A 15,076-nucleotide genomic window follows, 5' to 3' on the forward strand; every position below is an offset into this window, starting at 1 on the left:
GTTCTCACATGTGATGGTAGTATCCATTCGATAATCTGGCACGTCTTGCAGAGGTTGCTGTGGCAGGGTTGTGTGGTGTCGTGGTCGCTGTTCTCCTGAAGGCTAGGTAGTTTGCTGAAAACAACGGTCTGTTTGAGGTTAGGCGGTTGTTTGAAGGCAAGTAGTGGAGTTGTGGGGTTGGCCTTGGTGAGATGTTCATCGTCATCGATGACATGTTGAAGGCTCCGAAGAACCTATCCCGCGGCACTTGTGCCACCGTGCAAGTAGACCGCCTCCGAGCCCTCCACAAGGACCTCTGCCACCCGGGAGTCACCCGGTTCTTCCATTTTGTTAAGTCCCGGAACCTGCCTTACTCCATCGAGGAGGTCAGGACTGTCACCAGGGACTGCCAAATCTGCGCGGAGTGCAAACCGCACTTCTACCGACCAGAGAGGGCACATCTGATCAAGGCTTCCCGTCCCTTTGAACGCCTCAGCGTGGACTTCAAAGGCCCCCTCCCCTCCACCGACCGCAACACGTACTTCCTGAACGTGATTGATACCTGCAATACCTGGTCATACCAGAAAAAGGCGACAGCAATACGGGCCATCACCCCGCTGGCTCCTTTTTTAACAGGGGGTGAATGTGGTAATACGAGGTATTGCGGTACCAGAGAGAGGACTAACCATTGGCTAGACCGCGGGGTCTACCACTGGGCAATGTACATAGCCCCGCCCTGAGAGGCGGGGTATAAGAACCAGTTCCCATTCGCCATCCCCTGCCCGGATATGACCACAACCACCATCATCAAGGCACTCCAAACTATTTTTACACTGTTCGGTTTCCCCGCATACATCCACAGTGATAGGGGGTCCTCCTTTATGAGCGACGAGCTGCGCCAGTTCCTGCTTAGCAAAGGCATCGCCTTGAGCAGGACGATCAGCTACAACCCCCGGGGAAACGGGCAGGTAGAAAGGGAGAACAGAACGGTCTGGAAGACCGTCCTGCTGGCCCTTCGGTCCAGGAATCTCCCAGTCTCCCGCTGGCAAGAAGTCCTCCCAGTGGCCCTGCACTCCATTCGGTCACTGCTATGTACTACCTCATTAACGTCTCCTTGTTTTCCCCAGGAAGTCCTCCTCTGGGACCTCGCTCCCAACCTGGCTAGCAACACCTGGAACTGTTCTGCTGCGGAAACATGCGAGGGCGCACAAGTCGGACCCGCTGGTCGAAAGGGTCCACCTGCTGCATGCCAACCCCCAGTACGCCTACATAGCATTCCCCGACGGACACCAAGATACGGTCTCCCTCCGGGACCTGGTGCCCTCCGGAGCACCACGCGCGCCCGAGCCACTGCTACCAGCCCCCCCACCCCCCACCCCCCCACCCCCCCCCCCGTACCTGACCGGAGGGTCAGTACTGCCGCCAGAACCCCGACCCGGAGCCGAGCAGGCACCAACGCCCCCTTCAGGCACCCCTTCCTTCTGCCCATCCTTCGACCTTACAGCGCCGACTAGGGGTGACGAAACTGCCTGGGAGGAAGACACCACGTTCCCAGAGTCACTACTGCCGGGGCCCTCACCAATATCGCCGCCGAAACTTAGACGCTCCAGTAGGACGACCAGGCCACCCGATCGTCTGATTGCAGCACCATGAAGAAAATTAACAACGCAAGAACTTTCTCCGCAACCCTCGATAGCATGGTACCTGCAATACCTGGTCATACCAGAAAAAGGCGACAGCAATACGGGCCATCACCCCGCTGGCTCCTTTTTTAACAGGGGGTGAATGTGGTAATACGAGGTATTGCGGTACCAGAGAGAGGAATAACCATTGGCTAGACCGCGGGGTCTACCACTGGGCAATGTACATAGCCCCGCCCTGAGAGGCGGGGTATAAGAACCAGTGCCGTCCCCAGCAGCCTTCACTTCTGTAACTTCGCTGCTGGGTACAGTTCTATCTGATTAAAGCTGAATCGATATGACTCCACGTTGTGGTAGTATGCATTAGGGGTCATGTGGGGCTGTGAAGCCGTGATGTCATTGGCTGACAGAACCCGGGTCCTGGTTGGCTGTTGACCTCTAGCTCCGTCCTGAAGGCGGAGTATAAGAACCAGGAGTTCTCCCCCGCAGGCCAGTCTGTTACTGAACTGCGGGGAACAAGTCACGCTTAATAAAGCCTCATCGACTTCATCTCTATTCGTCTCTCGTGAGTCTTTGTGCGCTACAATTTATTAAGCGTGCTTAAAGGACTATGGACCTCAGGATCATCCCGGAATGCCTGAGGATCAGCCCCAACGCAGTGAACTCAGCAGCAGTTTTCAAACACTGGCAGACTTGTTTCGAGGCCTACCTCAGAACGGCCCCCGGCCGGGTCACAGAAGACCAGAAACTACAGGTCCTGCACTCGAGAGTAAGCCCGGAAATTTTCCCTTTCATCGAAGACGCAGAGGATTTCCAGACGGCGTTCGCAGCACTAAAGAGCATCTATATTCGCCCAGTGAACCAGATCTACGCATGCTACCAGCTCGCAATGAGACGGCAAAGTCCCGGAGAATCGCTGGACGTATTCTACGCCGCGCTGCTAATTTTGGGACGGGCCTGCAGCTGCCCGCCGGTAAACGCGATTGAACACATGGACATGTTGATGGGCGATGCTTTTGTCGCAGGTATGAACTCTCCCCAAATCCGCCAAAGACTTTTGGAAAAAGAGTCGCTGGGACTCTCAGAGGCACGGGCCCTTGCAGCCTCCCTGGATGTAGCCGCGCGAAACGCCCGCGCGTACGGCCCCGACCGTGCGGCAGCCCCTTGGGCTCCGTGGACCCCCGTCGCGATAAAACCCCCCCCACAGGCTTGCGCGGTTCAGACTCCAAGTCGTCCCGGGGGGGCCCGCTGCTATTTCTGCGGCCAGGCGAAACACCCCCGGCAGCGCTGCCCGGCCCGCGCAGCGATTTGCAAAAGCTGCGGGAAAAAGGGCCATTTCGCGGCTGTGTGCCGGTCCCGGGAGGTCGCCGCTGTCCCAGGAGGAGAAGCAGTCCTGCGCGTTTCTAACGCTCCCCAACCCCCCCAGTGCCCTATGTACGACCCGCAAGCGCAGCAATTTTGGGTCCCGGCCACCGCTGTCCCCGGAGAACAAGGAGTCCTGCGCGTTTCAAACGCTCCCCAACCCCCCCAGCGCCCCATGTGCGACCCGCAGGCACCGCCATTTTGGGTCCCGGCCACCACGAGGGGAGGAGGGGCGCCGCCATCTTGGGACCCCCCCCCAGCCCTGTGCGACGCATGGGGGCGGCCATTCTGTCCACCCCGGCCGCCATCTTGTGACCCCCCAGCCATGTGCGATGCATGGGGGTGGCCATTTTGTTCACCCCCGCCGCCATCTTGGACAGCAACAACGGACCCCAGTGTCGACGGCTCCACGGGGTTCGAGGAAGACGCTCAAGCACTACGATCACGTCTGGCCTCAATGACGCTGGACCAAGCACGGCCCCTGACGCTCCAGACGACGACAACAACGGTGCTGATAAACGGCCACGAGACACCATGCCTGCTCGACTCCGGGAGCACGGAAAGCTTCATCCACCCCGACACGGTAAGACGCTGTTTTTTGACCATCCGTCCCAGTGCGCAAAAGATTTCCCTAGCAGCAGGATCCCACTCCGTACAGGTTAAAGGCTTCTGCATAGTAACCCTAACGGTGCAAGGGAGGGAGTTTAAAAACTACAGGCTCTACGTCCTTCCCCAACTCTGCGCGCCCACATTACTGGGGTTAGACTTCCAGTGCAATCTGCAGAGCCTAACATTCCAATTCGGCGGCCCAATACCCCCACTCACTATCTGCGGCCTCACAACCCTCAAGGTTGAGCCACCATCCTTGTTTGCAAACCTCACCCCGGATTGCAAACCCGTCGCCACTAGGAGCAGACGGTACAGCGCCCAGGACCGGACATTCATTCGGTCCGAAGTCCAACGGCTACTGAAGGAAGGCATAATCCAGGCCAGCAATAGTCCCTGGAGAGCACAGGTGGTAGTAGTAAAGACAGGGGAGAAGCAAAGGATGGTCATAGACTATAGCCAGACCATCAACAGGTACACACAACTAGATGCGTACCCTCTCCCCCGCATATCCGACATGGTCAATCGGATTGGCCAATATAAGGTCTTCTCCACCGTGGACCTCAAGTCCGCCTACCATCAGCTCCCCATCCGCCCAAGTGACCGCAAGTACACAGCCTTCGAGGCAGAGGGGCGATTATACCACTTCCTAAGGGTCCCATTTGGCGTCACAAACGGGGTCTCGGTCTTCCAACGAGAGATGAACCGAATGGTTGATCAACACGGGTTGCAGGCCACGTTCCCGTATCTCGACAACGTAACCATCTGCGGCCACGATCAGCAGGACCACGACGCCAACTCCAAAAATTCCTCCAGACCGCTAAAGCCTTGAACCTCACATACAACGAGGACAAGTGCGTTTTCAGCACAAACCGGCTAGCCATCTTGGGATATGTAGTGCGCAATGGGATAATAGGCCCCGACCCCGAACGCATGCGCCCCCTCATGGAATTTCCCCTCCCTCACTGCTCAAAAGCCCTAAAACGCTGCCTGGGGTTCTTTTCATATTACGACCAGCGGGTCCCCCGGTACGCAGACAAGGCCCGCCCCCTAATACAGACCACGACTTTCCCTCTGTCGACAGAGGCTTGCCAGGCCTTCAGCCGCATCAAAGCGGATATCGCAAAGGCCACGATGCGCGCCATCGACGAGTCCCTCCCCTTCCAGGTCGAGAGCGACGCCTCCGATGTAGCTCTAGCGGCCACCCTTAACCAAGCGGGCAGACCCGTGGCCTTTTTCTCCCGAACCCTCCACGCTTCAGGAATCCGCCACTCCTCAGTGGAAAAGGAAGCCCAAGCCATAGTGGAAGCTGTGCGACATTGGAGGCATTACCTGGTCGGCAGGAGATTCACTCTCCTCGCGGACCAACGGTCGGTAGCCTTCATGTTCGATAATGCACAGCGGGGCAAAATTAAAAACGACAAGATCTTAAGGTGGAGGATCGAGCTCTCCACCTTCAACTATGAGATCCTGTACCGTCCCGGAAAGCTGAACGAGCCGTCCGATGCCCTATCCCGCGGCACATGTGCTAACGCACAAATTAACCGCCTCCAAACCCTCCACGAGGATCTCTGCCACCCGGGGGTCACTCGCTTCTACCACTTTATAAAGTCCCGCAACCTCCCCTACTCTGTGGAGGAGGTCCGTACAGTCACAAAGAACTGCCACATCTGCGCAGAGTGCAAACCGCACTTTTTCAGGCCGGATGGTGCGCACCTGATCAAGGCTTCCCGTCCCTTTGAACGCCTTAGTCTGGACTTCAAAGGGCCTCTCCCCTCCACCGACCGCAACACATACTTCCTGAATGTGGTGGACGAGTACTCCCGTTTCCCCTTCGCCATCCCCTGCCCTGACATGACAGCGGCCACAGTCATTAAAGCCCTTAACACCATATTCACACTGTTCGGTTGCCCCGCATACGTCCACAGCGACAGGGGGTCCTCCTTCATGAGTGACGAGCTGTGCCAGTTCCTGCTCAACAACGGTATAGCCTCGAGCAGGACGACCAGCTACAACCCCCGGGGGAACGGGCAAGTAGAGAGGGAGAACGGCACGGTCTGGAAGACCGTCCTACTGGCCCTACGGTCCAGGGACCTCCCAGTTTCACGGTGGCAGGAGGTCCTCCCAGACGCTCTCCACTCCATCTGGTCGGTACTGTGTACTAGCACTAACCAAACGCCTCATGAGCGCCTCCTTGTCTTCACCAGGAAATCCTCCTCTGGAACGTCGCTGCCGACCTGGCTGGCGGCCCCAGGACCCATCTTGCTCCGAAAACATGTGCGGGCGCACAAGTCGGACCCGTTAGTCGAGAGGGTTCACCTCCTCCACGCGAACCCGCAGTACGCTTACGTGGAGTACCCCGACGGCCGACAGGACACGGTCTCCCTGCGAGATCTGGCGCCCGCCGGCAACACGCACACTCCCCCGACACCAATCACCCCCTCCCTGCCACCGGCGCACCCCGCCACCGCCCCCTTCCCGGGAGGATCGGTCCTCCTCCCAGGTCCGACCAGAAGTGAAGCTGAAGCAGAAACCGTAAGGCTCCCGGAGACGACAAACTGGAACAAGCACCACCACCAGGGCCGAGGCGATCGACGAGGACGACCAGACCGCCCGACCGACTCGTGGCACGGATGTAACACTACAATGTTGTGGACTTTAACGAGAACTTTTTTTTTTTCCCCCTTACGACCACTGTAAATAGTGCAAAACAAAAAAAACCCTGCACATGCTGTGATGACATGCAAAGGTTTTCCTCCCAGGACCAGCCTTGTAAACCCTTACCACCATGCGAAGCACCACCCCGCCGGGTTCATTTTTAACAAGGGGTGAATGTGGTAGTATGCATTAGGGGTCATGTGGGATTGTGAAGCCGTGATGTCATTGGCTGACAGATCCCGGGTCCTGGTTGGCTGTTGACCTCTAGCTCCGCCCTGAAGGCGGAATATAAGAACCAGGAGTTCTCCCCCGCAGGCCAGTCTGTTACTGAACTGCGGGGAACAAGTCACGCTTAATAAAGCCTCATCGACTTCATCTCTATTCGTCTCTCGTGAGTCTTTGTGCGCTACACACGTGGACTCAAGCGTATTGATTGTGCATCAAGTTTCTCCTCCCCGGGGAAGTACTGGACGACAAAGAGTACTCTGTTGGTCGTGTCCCATGTTCGTCTTATGAGGAGGCCAGTGTGTTTTTTTGCTGTGGCACATCGGAACTGTTGATCGACGAGTCAAGAGCCATACCCCTTCTTACGAGGGCATTTTTCAGTGTCTGTAGGTGCCTGTCGTGTTCCTCCTTGTCCGAACAGATCCTGTGTATATGGAAGAATTGTCCATGGGAGATGGCTTCTTTAACGTGTTTAAGGTGGAAGCTGGAGAAGTGGATCATCGTGAGGTTATCCATGTGCTTGTGGTAGAGTGAAGTGCTAAGGAGATACGTGTGTTCAAGAATGCAACCGATTCTGGAGAGTAGTCCATGGTTAGTCTAACCATGGATGGAACTTGTTGATGTCATCATGTAGTCGTTTTAGTGATTATTCACCGTGGGTCCAAAGGAAGAAAATGTCGTTGATGTATCTAGTGTATAGCGTCGGTTGAAGGTCCCATGCTGCGAAGAGGTCTTGCTCGAACTTGTGCATGAAGATGTTGGCATATTGAGGTGCAATCTTGGTCCCCATGGTTGTTCCCTGTGTCTTGATGAAGAACTGGTTGTCGAAGGTGAAGACATTGTGGTCCAGGATGAAGCGGACGAGTTGCAGGATTACATCTGGAGATTAGCAGTTGCCAGTGTTGAGTACTGAGGCAGTTGCAGCAATGCTGTCATCATGGGGGATGCTGGTCTAGAGAGTCGAGACGTCCATTGTGACGAGGAGTGTTCCTTTATCAACTAGTCCATAGGTGCTGAGTTTCAGTAAGAAGTCCATAGTGTTGCAACAGATTTGGGGGGTTTCTTGTACGATGGGTTTCAAGATGCCCTTGATGTAGCCAGAAAGATCCTCACATCGGGTCCCATTGCCTGATATGATGGGATGACCAGGTGTGTTGGCTTTGTGTATCTTCGGGAGGTAGTAGAGATCTCCAACGCGGGGAATACGCGGGATGAGAGGATGTAGGTGCTCTGAAGGTCTGACGGCAACGGGACCCTGTGTGAGAACCTTTGTGGCTATTTCAAACGAGGAGGAGCGTGACAGACATCTACAGATGCTGAAAGACGCCCTCGTAAGAATGGGATTTGGCGCTCCACACATTGATCAACAATTCCGACGCACCGACCGCCTCATAAGATATATATTTATTCATGAATGTCCAGACAGAGTTGGCATCCAAGAACACAGCAGCATTTAAAATGGATTTTGCCTCTTGGTTTCCACTGAGCAGAGGGAGTGCAAATTCTACTTAGGGAGTGGTGGCCTGTATCTATATAATTTGTACTTAAACATTGTATTGAAAAGCAGGTTATATAAATGGTGCCACTAACGCTTTTGTTCTTTGTAAAGTTGTGAATGTTGAACAGCAATTCCTTGCCGAGATCTAACTGTCTTGTCAGGTGATATGCCACCCAACGTATGACCTTGGCTTTTTGAATGTACCTGAAAAATAAAACAATAATTCAGCAGAATGAACATAGGCAGAGTGTTTAGAAATTTTCAAAAAAGTTTAGATTTAAGTCGTGTTGTCACAGGTTATGGTTATTAAGTCAATTGAATAACTTTATTACTTCAATATCAATGTTTATTTTGTTTATTCCAACCTTGGAGCTACAAAGCCAATGCCAAGCTCAAATTCCATCCCCTTGCTTGCTCCAAAAATCAATTCAATTTAATTCCAATTCATGGTCCACACAAAAGAGACATACTGGATGTTTATTATAGTGCCACTGGGCACGAACTCAAAACAAACACAATCAGCAGAATCTTAACTACCAAGGGAAGGCGAGTTTGATTGTGTGTGGAGAATTAAATCTCTTAGACGTGACATTGGGTCAGGATTATCACGCACACTTCTGGGTTTCACGGGGGCAGCTTTGCAGGTGAGCGGGGATACCACCCTACCAATAGAACTGTTGAGTTAGTAATTAGGTCATTTACTGCTTTTTTAACTAACCTTTCTGGGTTTAACAGCCTCTGTGCACCTATTCCTAAGCTTGTCAACAACTCGCCACACCCAACCAGGCAAGCCCACAGCAGGAAGAGCCCCTTCAGTGAAACTGGAAGGTTGGGAAGCCTTTGATCATTGAAACTAAATAGCTCCTACCATGCCAAGGTGAGAGATTACTGTTCACAGCATGTCTTCTGAGTTTACGTCTTCATTGCTTAACAGGTGATTTCCAAACATCTTGAGCGTCACTTCCCTGATACCAGCCTTCACTGAGACATGGGAGCAATTTATGCAAGTCAATCTTGTGCCTCTGATAAGCAACAAGAAGAACAGTAACACCAGCAGCAGCACCAAAATCAATTGCCTTCTCCCCAGTCCTATGCCACTCTACAGGTCTCTGAAGATGGACTCAGAGCTACAAATCCCAAGAGGTGAGACCGCCCCCCCCCCCCCCCCTCACCCCCATTATATGGTCGACAGGGAGAAGATCAGCTCTCTTGACATGTTTGAGCACCAGGCCTCAGGAGTTTCAAGCTGTCAAGGCAAATTGTTGTTGACATCTTCAGCCGCCTGAAATAAGACCTACTTCCCAGTGAACTAGGTGGCCATGCATTTTTACTGGTTGTCACTGAAGGGTTACCTCACCTCACTCTCCCCAAAAACATTTGTGAACAGTACCTGTGAGGCATGCATGTGATAGAGCAAAAGGATGAGGGTGAATTTTGGCTGACCCATTGGAGAGGAATGAATGAAACTGTAAGATGTTGTGTCTTCAGGAACACTGCACAGGATAATATTGGGAAAAGCAGAGTTTGGGGCTTGGTACCTGGAAGTGTCATACTAATCACTTCCCCGGCCTCCTGAAGTCTTGGGCCTCATGATGCACAATTTCCAGGTGGGAGTGACTGGAAATCCTTCTTTTGACAGATTTGGTCTGAAATTCGGCCCATGCTCTGTGATTGGCTGGGAAACCAAGAAGCAGGGTGCTGTTAAAGTGTTAAAGCCCAATGTAGATTCCAATGGCATCCCAACCCACTAAAACTCCCATAGTTTCTGCTGATACTGTTGTTTCAAATTTCCCCTCAAAGGGTCAACCAACAGAAACAGGAATTTTAGAATCACAGAATAAGAATCACAGAATCACACAGTGCAAAAGAGGTCCTTCGGCCCATTGAGTCTGCACTGACCTGTCTACCTAATCCCATTTGCCAGCACTTGGAACATAGCCTTGAATGTTAAGATGTGCCAAATGCTCAACCAGGTACTTTTTAAAGGATGTGAGGCAACCCGCCTCCACCACCCTCCCAGGCAGTGCATTCCTGACCGTCACCACACTCTGGGTAAAAACTTTTTCTTTAAATCGCTCTGAAACCTCTTGCCCCTGACCTTCAGCATGTGTCCCCTCATAAGAACATAAGAACTAGGAGCAGGAGTAGGCCATCTGGCCCCTCGAGCCTGCTCCACCATTCAATGAGATCATGGCTGATCTTTTGTGGACTCAGCTCCACTTTCCGGCCCGAACACCATAACCCTTAATCCCTTTATTCTTCAAAAAACTATCTATCTTTATCTTAAAAACATTTAGTGAAGGAGCCTCTACTGCTTCACTGGGCAAGGAATTCCATAGATTCACAACCCTTTGGGTGAAGAAGTTCCTCCTAAACTCAGTCCTAAATCTACTTCCCCTTATTTTGAGGCTATGCCCCTAGTTCTGCTTTCACCCGCCAGTGGAAACAACCTGCCCGCATCTATCCTATCTATTCCCTTCATAATCTTATATGTTTCTATAAGATCCCCCCTCATCCTTCTAAATTCCAACGAGTACAGTCCCAGTCTACTCAACCTCTCCTCGTAATCCAATCCCTTCAGCTCTGGGATTAACCTAGTGAATCTCCTCTGCACACCCTCCAGTGCCAGTACGTCCTTTCTCAAGAAAGGAGACCAAAACTGAACACAATACTCCAGGTGTGGCCTCACTAACACCTTACACAATTGCAGCAGAACCTCCCTAGTCTTAAACTCCATCCCTCTAGAAATGAAGGACAAATTTCCATTTGCCTTCTTAATCACCTGTTGCACTTGAAAACCAACTTTTTGCGACTCATGCACTAGCACACCCAGGTCTCTCTGCACAGCAGCATGTTATAATATTTTATCATCTAAATAATAATCCCTTTTGCTGTTATTCCTACCAAAATGGATAACCTCACATTTGTCAACATTGTATTCCATCTGCCAGACCCTAGCCCATTCACTTAGCCTATCCAAATCCCTCTGCAGACTTCCAGTATCCTCTGCACGTTTTGCTTTACCACTTATCTTAGTGCCGTCTGCAAACTTGGACACATTGCCCTTGGTCCCCAACTCCAAATCATCTATGTAAATTGTGAACAGTTGTGGGCCCAACACTGATCCCTGAGGGACACCACTAGCTACTGATTGCCAACCAGAGAAACACCCATTAATCCCCACTCTTTGCTTTCTATTAATTAACCAATCCTCGATCCATGCTACTACTTTCCCCTTAATGCCATGCATCTTTATCTTATACAGCAACCTTTTGTGTGGCACCTTGTCAAAGGCTTTCTGGAAATCCAGATATACCACATTCATTGGCTCCCCATTATCTACCGCACTGTTAATGTCCTCAAAAAATTCCACTGAAGTTAGGCACGACCTGCCCTTTATGAACCCATGCTGCGTCTGTCCAATGGGACAATTTCCATCCAGTTGCCTCGCTATTTCTTCCTTGATGATAGATTCCAGCATCTTCCCTACTACCGAAGTTAAGCTCACTGGCCTATAATTACCCGCTTTCTGCCTACCTCCTTTTTTAAACAGTGGTGTCACGTTTGCTAATTTCCAATCCGCCGGGACCACCCCAGAGTCTAGTGAATTTTGGTAAATTATCACTAGTGCATTTGCAATTTCCCTAGCCATCTCTTTTCGCACTCTGGGATGCATTCCATCAGGTCCAGGAGACTTGTCTACCTTTAGCCCCATTAGCTTGCCCATCACTACCTCCTTGGTGATAACAATCCTCTCAAGGTCCTCACCTGTCATAGCCTCATTGCCATCAGTCACTGGCATGTTATTTGTGTCTTCCACTGTGAAGACCGACCCAAAAAACCTGTTCAGTTCCTCAACCATTTCCTCATCTCCCATTATTAAATCTCCCTTCTCATCCTCTAAAGGACCAATATTTACCTTAGCCACTCTTTTTTTGTTTTATGTATTTGTAGAAACTTTTACTATCTGTTTTTATATTCTGAGCAAGTTTACTCTCATAATCTATCTTACTCTTCTTTATAGCTTTTTTAGTAGCTTTCTGTTGCCCCCTAAAGATTTCCCCAGTCCTCTAGTCTCCCACTGATCTTTGCTACTTTGTATGTTTTTTCCTTCAATTTGATACTCTCCCTTATTTCCTTAGATATCCACGGTCAATTTTCCCTCTTTTTACCGTCCTTCCTTTTTGTTGGTATAAACCTTTGCTGAGCACTGTGAAAAATCACTTGGAAGGTTCTCCACTGTTCCTCAACTGTTTCACTATAAAGTCTTTGCTCCCAGTCTACCTTAGCTAGTTCTTCTCTCATCCCATTGTAATCTCCTTTGTTTAAGCACAAAACATTAGTGCTTGATTTTACCTTCTCACCCTCCATCTGTATTTTAAATTACACCATATTGTGATCGCTCCTTCCGAGAGGATCCCTAACTATGAGATCTGAATCAATCCTGTCTCATTACACAGGACCAGATCTAGGACCGCTTGTTCCCTCGTAGGTTCCATTACATACTGTTCTAGGAAACTATCGCGGATACATTCTATAAACTCCTCCTCAAGGCTGCCTTGACCGACCTGGTTAAACCAATCAACGTGTAGATTAAAATCCCCCATGATAACTGCTGTACCATTTCTACATGCATCTGTTATTTCTTTGTTTATTGCCTGCCCCACCATAATATTACTATTTGGTGGCCTATAGATTACTCCTATCAGTGACTTTTTCGCCTTACTATTCCTGATTTCCACCCAAATGGATTCAACCTTATCCTCCATAGCACCGATGTCATCCCTTACTGTTGCCCGGATGTCATCCTTAAATAACAGAGCTACACCACCTCCCTTACCATCCACTCTGTCCTTCCGAAAAGTTTGATACCCTCGGATATTTAACTCACAGTCGTGACCATCCTTTAACCATGTTTCAGTAATGGCCACTAAATCATAGTCATTCATGATGATTTGCACCATCAAGTCATTTACCTTATTCCGAATACTACGAGCATTCAGGTAAAGTACACTTATGTTGGCTTTTTTACCTCTGTTCTGAATTTTAACACCTCGATCAGTAACCTCTCCTAAGTTATATTTCCTCTTAACCTTTCTCCTAATTTTCCTTGTCGTCGAACCCATATCTTCCTGTAACAACCTGCCGCGTCGCTTACCATTAATGTTTTCACTTCCCGTTTTATTTCTTTTAGTATTCCTGGTCCTATTCACTGAGCTCCCCTCAGTCACTGTACCTTGTACTGTCGCCCTTTTTGATTTTTGACTATGGCTTCTCTGCCTTACAATTTCCCCCTTACTGCCTTTTATTTCTGTTTTACTACCTTCCAACTTCCTGCATCGGTTCCCATCCCCCTGCCACATTAGTTTAAACTCTCCCCAACAGCTCTAGCAAACACCCCCCCATGGACATCGGTTCCAGCCCTGCCCAGGTGCAGACCGTCCTGTTTGTACTGGTCCCACCTCCCCCAGAACCGGTTCCAATATCCCAGGAATTTGAATCCCTCCCTCTTGCACCATCTCTCGAGCCACGTATTCATCCTCTCTATCCTGACATTCCTACTCTGACTAGCTCGTGGCACTGGTAGCAATCCTGAGATTACTACCTTTGAGGTCCTACTTTTTAGTTTAACTCCTAGCTCCCTAAATTCAGCTTGTAGGACCTCGTCCTGTTTTTTACCTATATCGTTGGTGCCTATGTGCACCACGACAGCTGGCTGTTCACCCTCCCCCCCCCCCCCCCCCAGAATGTCCTGCAGCCGCTTCGAGACATCCTTGACCCTTGCACCAGGGACCCTTCAACTAAAAGGAACAGCTGCTCCCTATCCATCCTGTCCATGTCCCTCATAATCTTGTACACCTCGATCAGGTCGCCCTTCAGTCTTTGCTGCTACAGCAAAAACAATCGAAGCCTATCCAACCTCTCTTCATAACTTAAATGTTCCATCCCAGGCAATATCCTGGTGAATCTCCCCTCCACCCCCTCCAGTACAATCATATCCTTCCTGCATTGTGGCAAACCGAAATGCACAGTACTCCATCTGTGACCTCACCAAATTTCTATACAACTCCAATATGACCTCCCTACTTTTGTAATCTATGCCTCGATTGATAAAGGCCAGTGTCCCATATGCCTTTTTCACCATTCTATTAACCTGCCCTTCCACCTTTAGTGACCTACAGACAAAAGCTCCAGGGTCCCTTTGTTCTTCGGGACTTCCCAGCGCCATGCCATTCAGCAAATACTGCTTTGTCAAATTATTCATTTCAAAGTGTATCACCTCACACTTTTCAGAGGTAAATTCCATCTGCCACTTCTCTGCGCACTTAACCATTCCCTCTATATCTTCCTGTAACACAAAACACTCAACCTCACTGTTACCCACCCGGCCAATCTTTGTGTCATCCGCAAATTTACTGATCCTACCCCCACATAGTCATCTATGTCGCTCATATCAATGACAAATAATAGGGGACCCAGCACAGATCCCTATGGTACCCCACTGGACACTGGTTTCCAGTCACTAAAGCAGCCTTCTGTCATCACCCTCTGTCTCCAGGAACAGTCCAGGTGATCCAGGAATCTAAAACCCTCCCTCCTGCACCAACTCTTAAGCCACACATTGATCTGTGTTATTCTCCTATTTCTATATTCGCTAGCACGTGGCACTGGAGGTAATTCAGAGATTACAACCCAAGAGGTTCTGCTTTTTAGTCTACAGCCTAGCTTCTTGAATTCTTGGTCCAAGACCTCATCCCTCTTTCAACCTATGTCATTGGTACCAACATGCACCATGACCTCTGCCTTATCGCCCTCCCCTTTCAGGATGCTCTGCAGCCGTTCAGTGACATCTAGGCCCTGGCACCAGGGAGGTAACACACCATCCTGGAGTCACGTTGACGGCCACAGTAGTGTTTATTTGTTCCCCGGACTATAGAATCTCCTATTACTATTGCTCTTCCTCTCTTCCCCCTCTCCTGTACAGACGAGCTGCTTGTGGTGCCAGAAGCTTGGCTCTGTCTGCACTCGCTGGGAGGAACCGGCCTCATCAGCCTCAAAAATGAAATACCGATTTGTGAGCAGAACCTCAGGGGACTCCTGAACTACC

At 50.6% G+C, this 15,076-nt stretch overlaps 1 protein-coding gene across 2 annotated transcripts in view; it reads right to left on the reverse strand.

The window, feature by feature from the left end:
* Window positions 1–15,076, reverse strand: part of LOC140408913 (uncharacterized) — a 299,625-nt gene that overhangs the window by 272,327 nt on the left and 12,222 nt on the right. Inside the window, exon 3 of one of the 2 annotated variants that reach the window (XM_072496790.1) lies at window positions 8,061–8,172. The exons of the other annotated variant lie outside the window; for it this stretch is intronic. Coding sequence (XP_072352891.1) covers window positions 8,061–8,172 — 112 coding nt within the window. The remainder of the gene's footprint in view (window positions 1–8,060; window positions 8,173–15,076) is intronic. 2 annotated transcript variants of the gene reach the window in all.

Source organism: Scyliorhinus torazame, chromosome 3 (genome assembly GCF_047496885.1).
Source record: "Scyliorhinus torazame isolate Kashiwa2021f chromosome 3, sScyTor2.1, whole genome shotgun sequence".
Taxonomy (NCBI): Eukaryota; Metazoa; Chordata; class Chondrichthyes; order Carcharhiniformes; family Scyliorhinidae; genus Scyliorhinus; species Scyliorhinus torazame.